Source organism: Chenopodium album, chromosome 13 (assembly GCF_948465745.1).
Source record: "Chenopodium album chromosome 13, dcCheAlbu1.1, whole genome shotgun sequence".
Taxonomy (NCBI): Eukaryota; Viridiplantae; Streptophyta; class Magnoliopsida; order Caryophyllales; family Amaranthaceae; genus Chenopodium; species Chenopodium album.
In genome coordinates, this window is record NC_137846.1 from 49,245,922 (window position 1) to 49,262,050 (window position 16,129).

Below are 16,129 nucleotides of genomic sequence, written 5' to 3' on the forward strand. Positions count from 1 at the left end.
GGCCGTACCTGACTGAAGTCACACAGGACATTACAAACGAACCACACCATATTTGACAAATAAAAGCCTTTGATTAGGAATCTGAAAACAATGTTCAATTCAACAATCTTAGATACATAACTCAAACAATAAACCTAGACACTATACATAAGCCAGGTTGCTAATGAAGTATGAAATATGAGTTTTCCACCAGCAATGCCAGAAGGAATATGATCTTGAAGCTGAACATTGAGGTAATATCATTGTACAGATCTGGAATAATGAGCTAGGAAGTTGTAAGCGTTTATAGTTCTCTATCAAGGTAAAAGAACGAATAGCATGCCGCAAATTTAAGAAATGCCATCAGAGCAGAGTCTGAGGAGAGAGCACTTTCAAGTTGAATTTGGGTTATTTGGCAGTATGAGGCGATCTTGGCCTTCCACTAGCTTTGCAGATCTAATGATATCGCCAGTTTTGATTTGAGGAAGAATATCTCGCCCCACTATCGTGTAACTACACCATAAAATACCAGTTATGAAAAAAAAGCACAATCATATGAGAATGTTGAATGTATTTAGTGATATAAAAGAAAAATATTAGAGTACAATAAAGCTTTAAAGACATACCCAAACACAGAGAATTGACCTTCATCAAATGACAGTCCTCCTAAGCCGGCCTGAAAAAGTGAAAGGGTCATAACATATTCACATTATCATATACTAATATACTATGTACCATGATTATTGAACAATACTAAGTTATATATCCAAGAGGACACGTCCGAGGCAAAGTCCCTTGCAAAAGAGCTAAAGATAATTCCTACACTATTACTTAGGAAGAAGTTCCCTACTTCGGGGATATGATACCACCAAAACTACTGGGCTGACCGGCTGATGGTGGAATTTTTATGTACTATCTTGGTGATGTAAAGTACAATGCCCTCTTACAAAGCACCTTAATTCAACTTACTCCACCCCCAACCCCTGCCCTCAATGAGCTTTGAGTGCAAGGCCTCAAGTTCTAGAGTGAAAGCTCTAACCAACTGAGCTCCCCTCACATGGTCGAAAATCGAATCTTACAATGGGATCAAATGAACTTTTTTCAAATCCTGAGTGATAACTTTGGGTCAGCAATGTGTCATAGAAATCACCAATAGAATATAAGTATGACATAATTTCTCAGCCTTACTGGAAACAAAAATGCTATCTTGATCCAAATAGAAAGATGATCTGCTAAGATAATGCCCACTTTTGTATAGAAAACTACTGAGAGTCCTGTGACATTATTACTCGTATTATTAATTTTCAAATTAACATAAAGCAGAGATTATTGTAATACTGGTAGCCATCATTAAGTAATACAGGCTATACAGCAATGTAAATTTAAGGTAAGTTCAACAAGGTTGGGGTAGACTTACATTTCTCTTGTCATACAAATAAAAGAAAAACTGATTCGGCGATGAGTATTCCTCAGAAGAATCACTGTGAGCCATAACAACCGCTCCATAAACAGATAATGGCAAAACTGGAAGCTCGCCATCCTGAAATGCAAGAGAGATTATACATTGCAAAATGACATCAGCAAGCTTGGCAAGTTCTCAGATGGGATGAAAGTGAACACCAACCTGTACACTCAAAGTTGTCTTGTAGAGTGGCTCAAATTGCCCAGATGGCATTAATTCTAGAGGAACACTGTAACCTTTGTTTGCGTCAAGTTTGTTGTCGGAGAGAACAGCTTGAGTGGTGCAATTTAGCTTTGTACCATCATATGTTCCATCAATTACCTGATAATTTTGTGTAAGTATGCCATTTTATACAGAAGAGTTAATCAACATAACTTGATCTTGTATAAAATGAAGAAAAGTTGACAACCTATTGATTCATTAACCACACTTGAATGTTATAAGGAAATCATTGGTATTTTAATGACAGCAATATAATTATGTATACATGTGGCCATTGCTTAATAATTTATTGCTCATCGAGGGTTAGCCAATGCAGTCTATGATACATATAAACCATTTGAGCCATTCAAAGAACAAAGAACATAACTAATTAAAACCACACCATTTCACAAGATCAAAATGTTCTTCCACCTCACAATCCCATTTAACTTCTTCAGGTAGAAAGCTCAGAGGTTTCAGCACATCAAGCACCTCACCAGGCTTTTTCAGAATACTCAGAGCCATGCTAACAATAACCCAATTAACCCTTTCCTAGGCAACCTCCTGGACCAAGCTCTCTCCAAGTAAACCTTGATGCTTCTCTCAGTCAGAACTCTCACTACGTAGGTATGGTGAAGTGCACAGAAATTCAACTGACCATTTGATACGTAGTTTCCAGAGGAAATCCGGATTTCCCAGTGCTGAGTTGGAAGAACTCCTGTGCGTAATTGCAGTAATTCTAAAGGATGGCGCAGTGCCATCCTTGCTTCAAATTGTAAAACCTTGGTGGAATAAAAAATAAATAAATAAATAAATAAAAAAAACCGGCTACTCAGATTGGTGGAGCTATGAAGGTATCCAAAATGAAAATCCTTTGCGAATCTTGGTTACCAAATTGGATATATACAAATATAGGGCACAAAAGTAAAATATAGCCTAACATCAAGAACCTTAAGTGGAACTCCTTCCAAAATAAATCCCTCTTAAGCTTCTCTAACTTTTAGGTGACTTACTTTCCTCCAGAAAATGTAAATGTAATTTGTGTGCATACATCTTAGTGATGCAATAATGAGACTTGAACACTGAGAATCCATTTCTCAAATTATTGATTTTGAACAGATGATGAAATCAATGTGCATAACAATATTGAAATTTATCAAGGAAAAGTTTTGTTCAGGTACCTTACCAATTTAGCGAAATTCCCAGCAGTCAATGGTGCCGAATACCCATCTATTACAACCTGAATGCATGCATCAGTAATAAGTTAAAGTATGATGGTAACAAAAAGAAACAACTCAAAAGCAAAGAATTTATTTACATGGCATAGAAGTCAAATTCTCAACTATTCAAATTGAAATCCTACGGTTCCTAATTCAACTATAGGCATTCCTTTTAGTACTTATGTGCAGGTGCTACATGATCTGTGCATGATGTATCCATATGATTATTTCCCCTTAAAAAGAGGCAGATAATTATACAGAAGGCATTATAAATTGGATCCCTCAGCAAGGAAAAGCAACTGGAGTTTCAAACTTTAATAGATGCTTTCACCCTATATAAGTTGATAGTTCCTTTCACTGATTGAAGAATTGCGGGTTTCAAGAAGCTCAAAGGAAACAGTTTGAAGCGTACCAAATAGTAGATCAATAGTCTGACTTTTAGGCGCACACAAGTCCAAAAATGTTAAATGAGCAGAATACACGAACTAAACTAGATAGTCAGGTTGCATTATGGGATTCTTATTAGTGCTTTACAAGAGAGATTTAGTACAGAGTTAGTACCTGAATGGTGGCTGTATTTTTGGCTTCACCTCCAGCTTGAGGAGTAAATGTAGAACCGTCTCCTTTCTCAATAGTAAATTCAACTGTTCCTCGCCCATTTAGCCTAAAGACCAAGTATATCCAAGCACAGATTTAATACAGAAGAGAACGAAAAGAAATCTACTTTTTATCCATTGCTTCAAAAGCAGCGGATCAAATTCAACTGTCAAAAAACGAGTTTATTAATTAAGTAGCAGGAGCTCTAATCAATAAAATTCTTCCTCTTTCCTTCCACCAACAATGAAAAGCTGACAAATAGAAAACATGCCTTGGATACTGTGAATATTGCTGAGGTAATAAAAACGATATTCCTGGAGCCTGTTGCAATCGAAATATGTTAAATTTTTGCCATCTAATTGAAGCCTCACCATGGAAGCATAGAAAATACAGCTAACAATCAAGTAAATTCAGAAGAAATATATTAAACAGTGTATGTGCAGGAATGAGAACAGCAAAGATAGCATGATGAGACCTCACTCACTAAAGGCCAAGGCATGCTTTTAATAAAATCCATTGCACAATGAAATTACAAAGGTCGGTACTAGAACCCAAGCACTGAAACAGGTGGCAACTAGCGGAAAAGCTTCTTCGAGTCTAAAAAGCATTTGATCTTGAAGCATTCAGATAATCTTGGATATTATGATTGATTAGAATTGCAATTTCCCAAGAGGCCAAGAAACAGAATAGAACAGAAGCTATTTTTAGCTATATAATCTCAATCATAAGCTTAGATCTCTACATATCTCAGCAAATTAATTAGACCCCTGTGGTTTCTCTAACGAATCTTGTATAACTAAGTTTTTGGAATGCATTCAAGAGTATACAGCAGCTTTATTTACAGAAGTGGCCTTTCCAGCCAAACACTGTTATTTCTCACTTACAAAGTGCTATGATTATATGACAGAGCAAATGGAAAAACTTGAAAATGCATTCTCAGATGTTTCAAAACAACTATATCACTGTATGTCACTCATTGCTTAAATTTCAACTTTTCAACCAGAATAACTATCAATATTCAATGATACCTGTAACAGCTCCAATTCTGCAACTGTATCCAATGAAGATGCGAGGCCCACTGATACTCTATCAGCATCCTTTTCTTTAATGCAATCGAGAAGTGATCGCAAGCTACCCTACAAGAAAAGGCTGAAGAAAGTTGTAAACTAGTATTTTCATGACATAAACTATAAGAAGAAGCCAGCTTCAGAGTAACAGCTAGAGCATGGCCGTGAACCCCTGTTTGGACTGTGAAGCCAAGCAACACAAATGCTCTACTTCAGCGGAACAACCAAGGAACAGCCATTCCCTGATGTTGAGCATATTGACCAAACACAACTATGCTCGGGAGGAACTGTGCCTTATCTGCAATTGTTTGGAGTCTTAAGGCATAAACAAACTGTGCTGAATCTGGCACGACAACCCCCCCCCCCCCCCCTTCCCCTTGCTCTAACAAGTGACAAATATTTTTAAGTTTTCAGTAATTTTCCCCTTCATATATTAACTTTTCTAGGTTAGTCACTACTCACTAGCCACTGATATTTTCATCTTTTGTCGCCACTTTTTAGATAGAGAAAAAAGTTCTCTTCTATTTTATCTAGTTTTTCAAGTACTTTAAGTTGCTTAGTTTACTCTCAACACTTGTACACTTACTCTTGGAAATTATTAACCTCTTCTTTCACATCCTCTTTCAAAGGGTTACTATAATTTCTAATCTCTCTCCCCCAATTATTGTTAGCGTGCATGATTGCTCCTCACATTATTGCTATTATTTTTTTTTACTTTTTTTTTTTTCTTTTAGCATCATAAGATTCATGTCTAGTAGTTTTTTCATGTTTAGTAGATTTTTTACCAGTGATCATGTTTTGCTAGTTTGATTTTCCCCAAAAATCAGGTAATTTTTAGGAGGCAAGTCAAGGGGAAGGAAGGTGATATGTGAAACTTGTTTGTGTGGCTGTAAATATAGGAGGATTGTTTTGTAGAATAGGAGGACTTGTTTGTCATAGCGTTGGTCTTCATTACTTGAGTAATATCCATGATGCAATCCGAGGAGGATTTGAATACATGTTAGGCATCTTCACTTGCTCTAGGGGGTTAGATCTCATACTATAACAACAACGTGAGTTGGGGTTAATTAGGGTTCAAGCCACACTACTGATTTTAATCCATTAGCCCTGGATGAGAATGAGCTAGGTTTTAGTGCCAACTTATTCACATTGGTAAACTAGTCATAGACTCATAGGTGTGAATGAAGGATGGTCATTACAACTTACAAGTCATAGCATGCTAGTGGGAGAGCCAACGCCCCTAGACCTCTTTTATTATATTATTTATCCTATAACCTCATTCGTTTCTCTATCAACCAAAAGTGAAAACGACAGTAAAGAATCATACTCTCATAGGATGTTTAATTATACTAGTTAGGACTTAGGAGGCCCGAGATAGGTTTCTGCTTAGAATCTTAGATAGGAGTGAAGACATGCCAATCACTTTCATGATTATAAATTCCCTTGAAATTTTGAAATAATATTCACACACACACATTGTTTTCTTCTCCTTTTTTCTTCTAGAAGCTTGGGATGAGGATAGAGTCAACATAACGTACTTTCAAACAAAAGAAGAAGCATTTAATTGGATTTAATGTAGCATATACTACATAGGTTTTATAATATACCATATATGTTGGCCAAATAATGAACAAGCAAAAGCAAGCACAAAGGTTAATAGAAACATAGAGCCAGCTTCAAGGTAGTAAAGAAGAAGAAAGCTGCTTACTGACATTGGAAAACATATCCTCAACATATATGACATACCTTCCCGTCAATCAAAGATGCATACAGAAGAGAACCCTTTTCCTTCGAATCAGCGGGTATACTTGCCAAAATTGATTCCTTTTCATCTAGAGCTACCTGGCATGAAAGGTTAACAAGCTAAAAAGATCAAAGACATTTCTACTTCTTTGACAAAGATGGGATAAACTTGAAGGTAAAGCAAGTATAAATACAAAATTAATACCATACTCAGAATAGAAGCCTAATTTTCATTGACAAAGATTTCAAGAGTTATTGTAATTGAGGAGCAGAAATATAAACGTACAGTGCACCACTAAGACAAAAAGATATACTTACAATGACGCATATATATCAGAGACCAAACTGCATCATGTTATATACGGAGTATTAGAGAATTTTGCATGATATGAGTAAGGACTTTTACTACTAGTTCAATGGGGCAATTCTAGCACATAAAGAAAAAAATAATAATAAAAAATTACATACATAATTTATTTTTTAACATAGAGGTGAATAGTTCAAAAACCAAGTGGAAGGAAATCACTGTAATTTGTCATCACAGATGAAGAAATATCATCAAATGTAATTGTAATTGTGTTAAACTTCAGTTTTTATGGTCATATGATTACCTGATACCACAATTAAGGAAATAAATATAAGAACTTCAGAGTTCAGACTGAGTGAAGAAAGCACAGAGTTTCGAGTGTCAAATTGAGTTTGCATTTATCCATTTGATCTTTTGATTAGACCATGGATGCAAGCAAATGAATAATATATACTTTTGACGTATACAATTCTACAATTTACATCATTGAAGACATGATCCTGAAAATTTTAGGGTTTGTAATCTGTGCATAGATGATTGTCAGTTAAACTTTAAAATATCTAAGTACTTCAACCCTAGATTTTTCAACGGAGGAGGTCATGTTGGAGTATATAAACATCACCAAGTATGGAGTTCAATGAACATTGTTGCATTAATCACAAATACTGTTCGATTCAATTAGTATCCAGTGAGAATAAGAGTTGTTATTATTGCAACATAGTATTTAGCTCAGGTACAGAAAGCAAAATGCCACTGTAGAAAATTAATTATACTAGTGAGCTAGCTAGTAATAGCCTGAAAATTAAATATGTCATGCACGTATCACGTAGTTCATGGATCTTTTAAGAATACAGATATTGCAGGTTTCTCTCTAATCAAGTAAATTTTATTTTCTTCTACAATTATCTACAGAACTCTGGAAACGAAATTCCAGAATCCAGAATCAAATGTTTGACTTATATCCTTGAGTAGGGCGATACTGACAACAGATCAGTAAAGACAGAAGACATAACCATAACTCTGCTTCATGAAATTATACTTCAGCAGTTCAGTGCATGTAAATTGTAAATGATACACTACATAAATATTGTAGCTGCAAGACATAGAAAACAAACCTTTAAAGCCTTTTTTACATTTCCCTCCATTGTTCCATATGGTTTTCTTTGAGGGATTCTAAGCAAGTATGAGAGCTCCTCTAGAGATTCCTGGACAATATAACAGAAATAATAGACAAAAGGGGGAAAAAAGACAAGTCAGAGAAAGATAACAAGATTATCCCTCAGAGAATCATGTGAAAGAATGTAAAGATCAACCTGTATTGTTTTCATGTTTGAGTTTGCTGGTATTGCCCTTCTTAATGCAAGTTCCCCAGTTCTAGGAACTTTAGTATCTGGAGAATAAAGCACAGCCTTTGCAGGAGGGACAGAGTAGGAACCCCAATCAATAATAGGTAGAGGAGTTGAAATCTGAACGACAAGAAGAACTGCAGCCAGGGTCCTTTCGAGTCCTTTCAGCCCATTCTTAACCATGTGGGTATAAGATGTACCATGCTGATCTGTTGATTCCTGCATGACTGAAGTTCCATTTATGAATTGGGATAACCATGAAAAGAATTGAACTCACTGTACTATACGAAGGTTGATAGGAATCCGTAAAGCAGGAAATGAAAGATATACAGAACCAGCAAAGTTTATATCAAATTATATTATCTTACTCATTCATTCAAACAATTGGCAATTTGGCATTGTCTTGCTCAAACAATGTATCACATAGTACTAAAAAAACCACGCACAACATGTAATTTCATACTAAATTCAATGAACGGACCAACTAGGCTATATGATAAAAGAACTCGCAACTATGCTAATTAACCTTAAATGAACATTGATCAGAGCATAATGCACATCATTCTCCCACATATATAATCTAGAGAAACATTTGTGTAAGACCGCTTTTGTGAGTCGAAGCAAGCATGTAACCCTATCCCAAATTCTAACTCCCCTTAGCCCAACCCACCCTGCAAGATGATATTAGGATGGTAAGGCAGTCTTACTTAAAAATTTGTATATAATCTAGCAGTCTAGCTGGTAGTCTCTTCGTCCACAAATAATCTTCCCGCACACCATTGTAGGATCGCCACAACAAACCTTTTTATCAATTAAAATAGAAATCTTCTCCACTCAATCCATGAAAAATAGAATCCTCCACTTACTCTCTTTATCTCACACTCTTATCTCACTTTACTTAATTCATCAATTTGCGTCTCCAAACCTAACAAAAAGATTATTAAGACGAAAGAAAACAACCCAGAAATGCACACCAAGCTCCCAATAGCATAATTCAATAGTGCACATCATGCTTCGGATGTATTTGTGCAGTAAACAACACTAACAAATTGAAAATAAGATCTACAAATGCGAATATTAAATGTACATATATAAAAAGAACTCGAAAAAAGGGGATTATCAGAAAGAACCAACCTTTGAGGAGTAATGGGTAGTTACGCGTCGAACAGTGGAATGCTGGGTTGTTTGAATTCGAGGGAAGAAGAATTGGCGGTGAAGGGGAGAAGTGAATTGGGAATTCATTGAAATTTTGGGAGATGAAGAGAGGAAGATTGGAGAAGATGATAATTGCGACGCCATTGAAGAACTGAGTTGGGGGGAAGAAGAAAGAGATAATGGCGCGTTACCTATAGCCTCATCTACTCAACGTTATCTCATCATCAACTCATCCGGTTGGGTATTCATTTTGTATAATTTTTGTTTATTCCATCTGGGAGCCTTCGAGGTTTAGTTCACTAGTTTGACCGCACTAGACTTTCTTGTCCTTCTCGGGGTTATAGGAGTTTAGTAAAAGGCTTCAGATCTCTTGATCATGGTCTTTGTTGGAATGTGGGAAATGGTTCACAAGTCCATATTTTATGGGATTCTTGGGTGTTTTGTGTTTCAGTGCAGTTCAAGGATTTACTTGCTAGATCGGATTTTCCGAATTTGGTGTCTTCTTTAGTTAATCCATGCACGAATACATGGGACTCTTCTCTAGTTCACAAGTTTTTCCCTCCTTCAATTGCACTTTGTATTATGGGTTTAGAACATCCTCGTCGATAAATGGATGATTATGTTTATTGGAAATTTTCTAGCTACCGGAGATGGATCCTTTTCAACTAAATCAATTTATGCTTATCTGATCCAACACCTGGATCGATCGGCCTCTCCAGTTTTCAGCACTTCTTCTCACTGGTGGAAACAAATTTGGGGTATGCCTATTCTTCCTAAGTGAAAGCTTTTTACGTGGAAAATTTTATATAAGGTGTTACTGGTGGCTGCCATTTTATGTATAAAAGGTATGCCAGTTGATCCAAACTATGGTTTTTGCAACCAAGCTCCTGAAATGGTTGAACATCTTTTCTTAGACTGCCCCTTTGTTCGCCGTCTGTGGGTGTATGGCCCCTTAGGTCTACGAATTCCCGATGAATCTTCATTCCTAGCACTGTCAAAACGGTTTGACAGTTCGGGTTCGGTTCGGTTTGAAATCGGTTCGGTATTAAATCGGGTCGATTTGAAATCGGTTTAAGTGTCTCATGGGTCGGTTTCGGTTCGGTTTAATTAGTTATCGGTTCGATTCGGTTTCGGTTTATTCTTGAGCTGTTTTAATTCGGTTCGGGTTGTAAACAGTCCGGGTAGTAAACGGTTCGGTGCAGACAGGTTGCGGTTTGTTAACGGTGCGGTGTAAACGGTTTTTATCCCGGTTCAAACAGTTTCGGGTTGGAAACGGTTGCGAGTTAGAAACAGTTCGGTTCTTTTTTGGTTCAGTTTATAACTAGTACGATTCTTTTTCGGTTCAGTTTATAATTGGTTCGGTTCTTCTACGGTTTAACGTTATTTAGATCAGTTCCATGTCGAGTTACCAAATTACGGTTCGGGTCGGTTTTCGGTTTCAAAAAATCGATTGTTTATCGAGTCGTTTGGATTCGTGCAGATAAATGGTTTTGGTTTGAAATTTGATAGTACTTGCTAACCTTTTGCGTTAACAAGTTTTATGTAAAGTCGAGAATCATTTCATATTTAAGCATCATATTATAAACAAATTCTCATTGATTTTATAAATACATATTATGTTCTGTTTCAAGTTTAGTCATACTGATCTTACTAGTTTATTACGAAGTAGATTATAAAAGTTAGTGTATTAATGTATTATTGTTTTACAACTAGGTTATTATATGCTTCTTATTTAATCATTTAAATACTAGTATCATAGTCATGATTTGATGAGTTCTTGTGAAATGGAAATTTGCAATTTGGTAATTCGATACTTGATTAGTCAACAAGATTGATAATTATGACTCATTCATCATTATATATTTTCATCAATTTATGAAGATATTACAAAGTAGTTTGATTTGTATAATGAAAGAAAACATTAATGACTAATTAACAAGGTAATATTGATTAGTTCAATTGATCATGTGTACACATTAACACATAGCATCTAACCATCTCATAGTTAAATATTCGTATGTATTAGTACAAAGTTATAGACTCATGAGTGATCTTTTTAAATTTGTCTATTTATACATTTTATTAATATAATGTTTTTACAATTTTTACGTGTATCGGTGTATGAAAATAAAGATATAGATGTTTTAATACGTGTCTTGGAGACTTATCCCGATCAAATGGGGCAAAAAAATAATTAGGAATTGAGGGAATAATATTTTTGTAGATGAATATACAACACACAAACATACACAGATCACCACTCTCAACCATAGATTAAAAAATCAATGGTTAGATTCTTTCTCCCACAACACACACGGATCACCACTCTCAACCATAGATTAAAAAATCAATGGTTAGATTTACGTGAAATACCTTTTGAAACCCTTTCACTCTCACTCTCACTTCACCACTTTCACTCTCTATTCTCACGGTGCCTCATTCTTTCTCTCTCTCATCTCATTCTCAGATCTCCCTCTCCCTCATTCATTCTCAGTTCTCCCTCCCTCTCATCTCAAATCTTGCAATTGTTTGAAGCTGCCCAGAATGACAAACTTTGAAGCTGCCCAGAATACCGAACTTTGAAGCTGTCAAGAATATTGAACTTTGCAGATCTCCCTCTCTCTCATCAGTGTTGTTGCTGCCCAGAATCTCCCCGAGCTGCGTCCTGAATTTTACTCTCCAAATTCAGGTATGAACTCTCTCTTTCTTGTACTTCTTGCAACTGATTTACTAGGATGTTGTAGAATCTGAGCTAGGATGTAGAATTTCATTTAATCAGAATCTGAGCTCTAAAGTTGTAGAATTTGAACAGCCCCATAATAATCAAATGGCCTACCTAATTAAGTATGGCAGCTATTAAGAAGTGTGGATGAATTTACCATTTAGTCATTAACCATCTAAACATGAGATGCCCATAATAATGATTTATCCAGTGACAAAGGATGCCGATTATCGTGGCTAAATGTGGCCTTAAATTACCAAACTATGGAATAATGTTCACCCAACTCTCTCTAGTCCAAGACCAACCCAACATTAGAGGGTCACAAACTCACAATCAATCTATGTATATCTTATAAATCATGGTTTTGATTTGAGGCAAATGTTGTTAGCAATAAGGTTTTGTTTATACAAAAATGAACAAATCTTGTTACAAATTAAATGACCTATGTATGAATCGGTTAGAATAAGTTTTTCTAATATAGAACATATTTTATATGAAATTTTAATTTAATATGACTATTATAGCCAATTGTACAATTATACAGATTGAGAATTTATGTGTTTATTATCATTTCTTATTTTATTTTTTTTTATTTTTTTTTTATGAACACTCTAAAGCAAGATGGATTGCTACTGAAATTTGATTATATGAGTTAAAAAAAAAAAGAGTTTAATTTCAGTTTAATTAGTGTTCATCTTATTTAATTTTCTGGTAGTTAAAAATTAATGGGTTGCTACTGAAATTTGATTATATGAGTTAAAAAAAGAGTTTAATGTCAGTTTAATTAGTGTGCATCTTATTTAATTTTCTGGTAGTTAAAAATTAATGGGTTGCTACTGAAATTTGATTATATGAGTTTAATTAGCGTTCATAGAAAGATTATTGACCTGGGATTGACAGTGAAAAACATTTGTTATAAGGCTGAACTGTGTTGTTTTGTTTCTGTTTTTTCAACAATGGAGCTAGGGTATGAAAATTATGATGAGGAAACTATAGATTCTCAAGACTCTGTTCAGAATCAAGATTCTTCTCAACAGCAAGTCACTACCACTAGTGGTAGTAAGCGTGGACGAACATTAGATGTTTGGAGGCACTACACCTTTTTTGATAAGATGGTTGGTCTTGCTCTGATAAGATATGCGCGATGCAATGTTTGCGGTAATGAATATAAAGCACCAGGTAAGGCTGGTACTTCCACTTGTAAAGCTCATACTAAGGCATGCATGAGTAAAAATCCACAACATCCTGCAAATAAAGAAAGTGGTGTTCAGCCTTCGTTTAATCAAACTCGTCATTTACAATTGCTTGCTAGAGCGGCTATAATTTTGCATTCTTATCCTTTAAGTATTGTGGAGCATCATGGCCTTAGGGAAGTTTTTACAAATCTGAATCCTAATGTGAAGCATGTGTGTAGAAACACTATTTTGAAATATTGTATTGCGGAGCATGATAAGTTTAAGTCCTTGTTGTTGCAAAATTTTTCTGGAATTGAAGGTAGAGTTAGCTTCACTTGTGACTTGTGGACAACATGCACTAATCGAGGTTATCTCACTTTAACTGCACATTATGTTGATAAAAATTGGTGTCTAAGGTCTAAAATTCTAAATTTTAGATATTGTGGTCCTCCTCATACTGGTGTTGAAATAGAAAAATTTGTGTTTAAACTTATTGGGGAGTGGAACCTTCAGGGTAAAGCTTTTGCAATTACTGTTGATAATGCTCGATCCATGGATGTTATGGTTAACCTTTTGAAGAAAGATTTAATGTTGACTTCTCCTCTTCCTTGTAATGGTAAATTTTTTCATATTCGATGTTCAGCTCATGTCTTGAACATTATTGTTCAAAGAGGTTTGAAAGAAGTTGATAGTAGTGTTCAAAAATTGCGTGAAGTTTGTAAATATATTGATTCTTCGGACTCTAGACTTACTCAATTTGAGCATACTCTTTCTGAGGTTAACTGTGTGTTTAATGGTAAGTTACGTCTTGATGTTGTGACTCGTTGGAATGTCACCTATACGATGCTCCGAAAAGCTTTAGAAGCAAAGGAAGCCTTGAAAGTGGTTATCGATAAGTTTATGGGTTATGAATTCAAACTTTCGGATGATGAATGGGATACCCTTGTAAAAATATGTAATTTTCTAAAGCCATTTTATGAAATCACTGTGTTATTTTCTGGTTCAGAATATCCTACTGCAAATTTGTATTTTGCTAGTGTTTTGAAAATTGAGCACACAATAACTAAAGCCCATATAGACCCTAAACTTGCACCCATGGCAAAAGTTATGCTTGAAAAGTTTGAGGGCTATTGGGATGACTATAGTTTGATCCTTTCAATTACTATTGTTCTTGATCCTCGCTATAAGCTTATTCGAGTGACAAAGATGTTGAAAGTGCTTTATGTTGAGGAGGCATGTGTTGAAAAGGCGAAGGTGATTAAAGATGCTCTTTTGGAGTTGTATAACTTTTATTCTTCTATGTCTTCTGGTTTTAACTCAAGCACGATTGTTCCCCCCTCCATCCCAATTGTGATCGATAAATCAAATAGTGACTTAGATGATGACATATTCAAGGTAATTAATTTCTGTTACTGTGGTTTACAAAAATAATAATTGTATGTTTTAATTTTATTATTTAATAAAAGCATTTTGTTTGAACTTTTCTAGGATATTGATGATGATGATGATGGCCCATTAAATCGGCCATCGATGGAGATTGATAATTATTTGTCTACTCCTCGTCAACCATCTTATGAAGGGCAGAATTATGATGTTCTCAAGTATTGGGAATCTCAAATTAGTGTGTACCCAACATTAGCTGTTATGGCTAGGGATGTTTTGGCCATTCCTATAACATCAGTAGCCTCTGAGTCTTCTTTTAGCATGGGTGGTCGTATTTTAAACAAGTATAGGAGTGCGCTTTTGCCTAAGAATGTTGAGGCGTTGGTTACCACACAAAATTGGTTACGTGGTTATGATTGTGATATTGAAGAAGACGTCCTTGAAATTGGTAAAGAGGTGATAGATGAAAATTTTGCATCTAATTCGGAAGGTATTGAAGTCCTTTAATATTTTTGTTGTAATTATGTTGTTGAGTATAATCTGCTCACATATGGCATAGGAGTGTTGTAGTTTTTTTTTTTTAATAGCTTTTTTTCTTCCTGCCTCTTGAATTCTGCTACAATTGATTTTCTTTTTGAGTTTAGTTGATTATAAAATGAAAATCTACCGAAAATTCGTTGGTTTAATTGCATTATGAGTTGTGTTTACTTTTTGTGTAATGCTTACAATCAGTGATTTAGCTGAAAATATAATTGGGAGTTGCTTTTTGTCTTTGTCTTTTATCCATTACAGTCTGAAAAAGAGGAAGTGTTGCTGTTGCTGCTGCATTTTGGATGTTCTACACTGCTGCTGTGTTTAGCCTCAAGCCTAGGCGATGCTACTCTTTTTACTTCTGACTATGGTTTAGTTTCTTCAGTTAAATATGGAGCAATTAACTTGAGATTGTACATATAAAAAAGATCAGAATTTTTTTGTACTTTAATGAAAAGTCAGAGTTGAATTGGTTTGAGTTTTGTTGTAATTGTAATGAGAATCATATATTTTGATGTGAACTTCAGAGTATTTTTATTATATGATTCAAAAATAATTTTATGCTTTTAATATTCTGATTAAATCAAATTACTTCTAAATTTACAGTTTTGCTGCTCTAGCATAGGCTCAAAAAAATAAATTCATTATGGCAGGAGGATTTTTAGTGGCAGGAAGATATTTTATACTATGATAATAAATTAGCAGGAAGATATTTTATACTATGATAAATTTTAAACTAATATTTGGCAGGAAGAATTTTTGTACTATGATAAATTTTCAAATTCTTAATGGTTCTTTGTATTATCAATAGTAAGATTATTTTGCTTAATCCATATAATTACATTAAAAAAATTTGGGAAAAATAATAATGCTCTATTGGTAGCAAACATTTGTGCATAATTAAATTTCATTTAAAACACCTTTTAACTTGATTTAATATTCTCTTTATATTAAGCAGTTTGTAGCCGATTCGTTTATAAGCGGTCCGGTTCATAAACGATTCGGTTTGCAAGCGGTTCGGTTTATATACGATTCGGTTTATATACAGTTCGGTGCAAACGGGTCGCGGATTGTAAACGGTTCGGTGTAAACGGTTTTTTATCCCGGTTCAAACGGATTCGGGTTGAAAGCGGTTTCGGGTTAGAAACAGTTCGGTTCTTTTTCGGTTCGGTTTGATTTCAGTTCGGTTTAGAACTGGTCCGGTTCATTAACGGGTTCGGTTCTTATTCGGTGTAACGTAA

The 16,129-nt window shown here is 35.0% G+C and overlaps 1 protein-coding gene across 2 annotated transcripts; it reads right to left on the reverse strand.

Moving 5' to 3' along the window:
* Positions 1–51: 51 nt before the first annotated feature.
* Positions 52–9,360, reverse strand: LOC145574873 (peptidyl-prolyl cis-trans isomerase CYP37, chloroplastic-like). Of its 2 annotated transcripts, none has more exons than XM_081632744.1 (12): positions 9,057–9,360; positions 7,890–8,141; positions 7,692–7,781; positions 6,273–6,368; positions 4,488–4,595; positions 3,731–3,780; positions 3,424–3,526; positions 2,829–2,882; positions 1,604–1,762; positions 1,397–1,519; positions 606–655; positions 52–492 (listed from the first exon to the last, which is right to left on the reverse strand). In XM_081632744.1, the coding sequence occupies exons 1-12, from the start codon at positions 9,219–9,221 to the stop codon at positions 372–374; spliced, it is 1,371 nt and encodes a 456-aa protein (XP_081488870.1). In that variant the 5' UTR covers positions 9,222–9,360; the 3' UTR covers positions 52–371. The 2 variants fall into 2 exon arrangements, with proteins under 2 accessions (XP_081488870.1, XP_081488871.1); XM_081632745.1 differs by having other exon boundaries at positions 7,890–8,149; positions 9,057–9,190.
* Positions 9,361–16,129: the final 6,769 nt, after the last annotated feature.